At 45.0% G+C, this 6,043-nt stretch overlaps 1 protein-coding gene across 1 annotated transcript in view; it reads left to right on the top strand.

Annotated features, from left to right (window-relative positions):
* The first annotated feature begins 524 nt into the window (after positions 1-524).
* Positions 525-6,043, top strand: part of PSMA7 (proteasome subunit alpha 7) — a 6,578-nt gene continuing 1,059 nt past the window's right edge. The window contains exons 1-5 of the mRNA XM_019510157.1: positions 525-670; positions 2,626-2,752; positions 3,981-4,105; positions 4,568-4,690; positions 5,134-5,253. Coding sequence (XP_019365702.1) covers positions 575-670; positions 2,626-2,752; positions 3,981-4,105; positions 4,568-4,690; positions 5,134-5,253 — 591 coding nt within the window. The 5' untranslated portion in view covers positions 525-574. The remainder of the gene's footprint in view (positions 671-2,625; positions 2,753-3,980; positions 4,106-4,567; positions 4,691-5,133; positions 5,254-6,043) is intronic.

Genomic DNA, 6,043 nt, shown 5'->3' on the forward strand with positions numbered 1-6,043 from the left:
TGCCACCGCTCCGCGAGCCGGGGGGGCCCCGCGGCTGGGTCCGGGGGGGGGCGGGGGAGGTGCCCGCCGCAGCGCCCCTCCCCTGCTCCCCCCCACTGCTGCACATGGTGCGTCCCGCGCCCCAGCTTCCTGGCGCAGGCTAGCAGCGGCAGCCAGGTGCGCTAAGTGCGTAGGGAAGGCGACATGTACGCCAAGTGCGTGGAGTGCAGCGTGAAGCCGGAGGGGGGCGGAAATCAAGCCCGTTCCTACGCAAAGTGCGTGGGGTACCTCCACCTTGATAACTACGTAAATGACGTAGGCGAAGGACGTGTGTACGCCAAGAGCGGGGTGGGGGGGAAATCCTCCACCTTGATACACACGGCGCCTACGTTATGGCGGGGGGGTGGGGACGGGGGACACAGGCATATACGCCAAGTGCGTGAGGTACAACATGAAGGGGGAGGGGAACTCAGCGCCTACGCAGCTGGCGCACGGGAAGCAGAAGACGTAGGCCGGGCGCGTGACAGCGGAAGGCCCGCCGGAAGGGGCGGGGCGGGCGGTGAGTGTGCGGAATTGAGGCAGCGCTGGGGCCGCCATGAGCTACGACCGCGCCATCACCGTCTTCTCCCCCGACGGGCACCTCTTCCAAGTCGAGTACGCGCAGGAGGCTGTCAAGAAGGGCTCCACCGCGGTGAGTGCGCCGCCGGGCCAGGCCGGGCCTGACTTGACCTCGCTTCACGGGACCCGCCGGGGGGGAGGGCCCGAGCAGCGCGGGGTGCCGCCTGCACTACACTCAGGGGCACGCGTGCAAAAAATATATGTATATATATTTTGTTGAAAAATCGAGCTGGTGTGATGAAAGATAAGTCCTGATCTCTTTGGCATACGTGTGCATGTGTGTGTGGGTGTATGTGTGTACACTCACAGCCACATACATGCAGTCTTTATATACAGACATACCTGCCTACATACACGTGTACGCACCTGCCTCTTGCTTTTTCTCTCTCCACATATATGTGCACATACTGTCCTTTAATGCATGCATGCACATATACACATGCATGGTGTGCGGTCATGCAGCAAAGGCACATGTGCAAATACCTGCCTACACACACGCAGAGGGAGGGATAGATAGATATCTATATAAAACACATACATACCCACATGCATCTCTGTATATATCTATAGAGCTATATGCAAGTAGGTACATCTGCATAGGGTGTGTGTATATATACTTATACATGCATATAGATAGATGCATGCACACACACGCACGCCCATGCTGACATGCCTACTTACATATAGATCTACAGATGTATAAAGTAAATACATATTGACATGCATCTCTATCTATCTACAGATCTGTATGTAAGTAGGTATGTCTGTATAGGATATGTGTGTAGATAGATATATGAATGTGTGAGTATTTATATCCACACCCTATGCAGACATACCTACTTGCATCTCTATATCTGTCTATAGAGCTGTATGTATGTGGGTCTGTATTTATTTATTTATTTTTACATACGTGGTATAGACTCAGGGTAGTCTGTGAGATGCAGACTTACCCCATCTTCTCACTTGACTTGGACTAGCTACATCTCCCTGCCAGGGGGAGCCTGCTCTGGCAGTTTGGTTGTGGAAAACTGTTGGACCAGTTTGTTGCCATGGGAGGTGGTGAAGCTAAGAGCATGGCCAGGTTCAGAAAAGAGTGGGTCACTTTATGGATGATGGATCTGTTTGTAGCTGTTGAACAGAAGGGTTGGAGATATTTCCCCTCTCATCTCTGTACAATAACGGGATGCCTGGGAGAGTACTGAATAGGGGATAGATTGGATCACATTAGAGAAACCTGGTTTTGTGCGCTCTCTGTGTAGCGTCTACCTTGCCACTGCTGGGGTGAGTGGACCACAGGTCTGACCCAGCGTGCCACTTGTCTTAAGAAACCCAGTGTAAGTCCCTTCTCTTCCTGGTGGAGGAGAGGTAGAAGCACACAGAATAACCTAAGAGTTGGTATATAGAACAGATCTGTTTGAGGCCCATTCAATTTAAGCTTTGTTGTTTAGTCTGTGATTTAGTCTTAGCCTGAGATATGAGCCTTGACATACCTAATGACTTCTCTCTAGGTCTAATTGGATGTAGCAGCTGATCAGTTGCAGCCAGGGTTTGAATTACACTTTGACTCTTGGGGGAGGTGGTCTCCAAAAACAAATTGGGCTGCCCATTACTATGCCCTAATGGAATTGGAGACCCCCCTGGCTATGGTTTTCAAATCTTACAGAAGTGCTCTCATCTCTTACGAGGGGCTCAGCGCCCCCTGAGCTCCCCTGTATTTCAAACCCTAGTTATAGCTGTAACTGAAGCTCCAAAAGTGATTTTAAGAACCAAGTATAAAGATGCCTTCTCAGAAGGACTAACAGGTGTATAAAAAGAACCATTCAGACTTTTCCCATTATCTGGGCTAATTTTTGTTCTCTTACATCAGTTATTTTTCAGCTTGATGCCCAGTACAATGATGAGGCAAATTATTTGATGATTCTCATTGTATTATTACTACTTGTTTGTTTGTTTGTTTGTTTGTTTTAAAAAACAATCTTATTGGACTTGGGCATGTTGTAACTGCTTTTGGTTTTGAATTCATTGAAGGTTGGAGTAAGAGGAAAAGAGATCGTAGTTCTTGGTGTGGAAAAGAAATCTGTTGCAAAGCTTCAGGATGAACGAACTGTGCGGAAGATCTGTGCCCTTGATGAAAATGTCTGCATGGCTTTTGCAGGTATGTGATGTTGGCTAACTGGACTGTTAAACGCTGGTCTGCAGGCTAGGAACAAGTTTAAACAAGGAGTTATTGAAGCATTACTGTATTAGTTAGGTTTATGAACTATGAAAGCAAAGTTCTTTGGATAATTGCAGGTGGAAATGTGAGGAGTATGTATATAGGGTATGCCCTGATGGTTACTTATTTCCTTGTAGTAAGAATTGTGGTTCCATAGGGTTGTTTTTGGGGTAATCAAATGAGAGAAAATGTCTTGAACTAGTGACATCCACTGGATTATCCATGAGGATGGAAATGTATTTTAATTTCTCCTTTGGAAGAGGGGTGAATTACTCCTGTGAGGAAGGAATAGAAATACAGATCAGAATGACTTTTTCTTGGATAAAATGGTGATAATCTGTAGTAGCAGGAGTTTTGGGCGGTTAAGTGAACCTGTTCTGTTTGAATCTTCCCCAAAAGCTAAATTTAGCAAGCTCAAGGTTTTTAAAAATCACACACAACAAAAAATGGAGTCTCGCATTCCAGTGAAAAAGTTAACTTGGTAAACAAGCCTTGCAGCAGAAAGAACTCGAAAGTGAAACCAACTCCCGTTGTCCAAGCTGTAAGATTTCAGAAGAGCAAGCAGAAGTAATGACGAACAGGATTAAAAATGTGTACTAAACACTGCCATACTAGAATAAACTTACAATCCATCTGAGCAGGCTACAGTAGTAGTCTTTAGATTTAGTCAAATCTGACATTCTTGCAAACTGATATGCATAGTTTCTAATCTTGCACGCTCACTTCGGCGACTAGAATAGCAAATGTTACCTTCAAGCATAAGGATTAGATGAGACTTACCTGGGTCTGTCACCTGTGCTCTTAAGTAGCAAAGATATTGCATAAGCAATAGAGTGAATCTGAGGACTGGAACACTTTGTTCTCTATTCCTCTTTGGGGTGCTGAGACTTGTAGTCTGATTAATACTGTAGACACTTAGGCTTACGAATTAAAAAAAAAAAAAATCTAAAAGGTATGAAGTAAAGAATTTTGAAATTTTTAACATCTTAATTTTTAATGAGTAATCAAATCTCTATCCCTGCATACCAAGCCCAAAGAAAACACCTTCTCGCTTCTATGACCCACCCACCTTCATTTTTAGTAGCATTGTGAGATCTTTGGGGCAGGGACTGGCTTTTCTTTGTATAACGAAATGCATGTATGATTATACAGTGAAATATCATTGCAGGGCTCACAGCTGATGCCAGAATAGTTATTAATAGGGCTCGTGTGGAATGTCAGAGCCATAGACTTACTGTGGAGGATCCTGTCACTGTGGAATACATCACCCGTTACATCGCTAGCCTGAAACAGGTATCTTGTATAATTTCATTTCCTTTTGCCAGGCTACATTTTTTTTAGAACAGAACTTGAGAATCATTGGGTAAATACAGCTTGCCTGTATTTAAATACAGCCCTGCCCACAGCTGGGAGTGGGGGGGATGTGGGCAGGTAAATGCCTAGGGTGGGGAGGCAACTGCTGCTTGCTCCTAAGAAAGGCAGTGGAGCCCCTTCTTCCCAGGCAGCCCCAGCTGGGTTCCCCTAGGCAACCACCTGCACAGTCCCCTCCCTTGCAGGGTTCCCCGGGTGCCCGTGGCTGCGGTGCCCCAACCCCAGTCAGATCCTTGCAACTGCCCCCTCCCACCCCAATTAAATTTAAATATGTTTGCCAGTCTGCAGTAAAAAAAAAAAAAAAAAAGGTTGGGAACCGCTGCCCCAGAAATCCACGTGCTTGTGGAGAAGTGTTTTCTGAAGCATGGCTCTTCTCATTCTCAGAGATATACTCAGAGTAACGGCCGCAGACCTTTTGGGATCTCTGCCCTTATTGTGGGATTTGACTTTGATGGAACTCCAAGACTGTATCAAACTGATCCCTCGGGCACATACCATGCTTGGAAGGTGAGTTGATTCTGCCTTGTGAATTAAATAAATGGGCTCCAAACAATATTTAGTTTTATCTTCTGAAAGGGCCCCATCTTGCTTGAGTTGTCAACAACTACGTTACTTTAGAGGTTGGAAGACTGCAAATGGGAGGGAGGTAGCTTGAATAATTGAGAGCAGGAGGAAGGTCTCCTAGATAATATTTCCATTTAGATCTAGTCATGGGGGAGAAATTTGAATGCTCCATACCCAAAAGGATCATAGCAGACATGGGAGACACCTGGGAATTGTAAGCCTTTTCTGCCTTCAGCCTGAAAACCTGTCAGTCAAAAAACAGGTTGCTTCAATTGAACCCATACAGTGAATGGGGCTGCACCCACTTATTTTTGTAAACAGGGATGTATAGAAATGTTTGTTTTCCTGTTGACCCTCACACCTCTCCTTTTCTGCAATGCTCCTAGGCTAATGCCATTGGTAGAGGAGCCAAGTCTGTGCGTGAATTCTTGGAGAAAAATTATACTGATGAAGCCATTGAAACAGATGATCTAACCATCAAACTTGTCATCAAAGCACTTCTTGAGGTGAGTCCTGATTCTGTCAAACAATGGATAACAGTTGACAACTTGTTATTTTGTAGGTCCCAGGGTGTGTTTAACCTAAACTTGCTCATCAGTGGGTGCATCTACACATGCAGTTTTTAAGGTACATTAAGGACACAGGTCTATCCATGCTTGCCCTTTTAATGCACCTTAAAAATGGCGATTTTAGGCTATTCATGCTTAAATTTGAATACCTGCAAAAGCAGGTATCAAATTTAGGTGCAGATAGCTAAAGCGCCTTTAATGCATGTGTAGACGCACCAAGGTACATTTAATGCTGTGTATGTTGACGGACTTGGGATTAACTTTAGACCCAAGTGGATTTGCACACTGTGTTAATGCGCATTAGCGCATACACATGTAGATGCCTAATGCGTATTAAGGCAATTTAGGAATGCAAGTGCACATTAAGTTTAGGTATGCGTAAAAGCATGTGTAGGCACACCCAGTAGAAGTTACCTATGACTTCTAATGTCTGCCAAATAAATGTGTTTTCTATTAAATTGAGAGCACTAAATACTAATTTATGTGTCTAGATTAGGCTTGGTACTCGGAATGCTTTGAAGCAACATTTCCCTAACTTGTATGTCAGATTTGAATAGTTTTTTGTGAAGATTGAAAAACCCAAAATGTGTATTTAGGCATTGCCACAGATCTTTTTTAACATATATTTTAGTTACGTGTGTTATGGCATATTCCTTCCTCAGACCTGAAGATGTACTCAGACTTGTCTAACTCCATCCCACCTGTTCAGGTGTTCCCCCCCCCCCCC

This window comes from Gavialis gangeticus, unplaced genomic scaffold (assembly GCF_001723915.1).
Source record: "Gavialis gangeticus isolate Ggan-Ray unplaced genomic scaffold, GavGan_comp1, whole genome shotgun sequence".
Taxonomy (NCBI): Eukaryota; Metazoa; Chordata; order Crocodylia; family Gavialidae; genus Gavialis; species Gavialis gangeticus.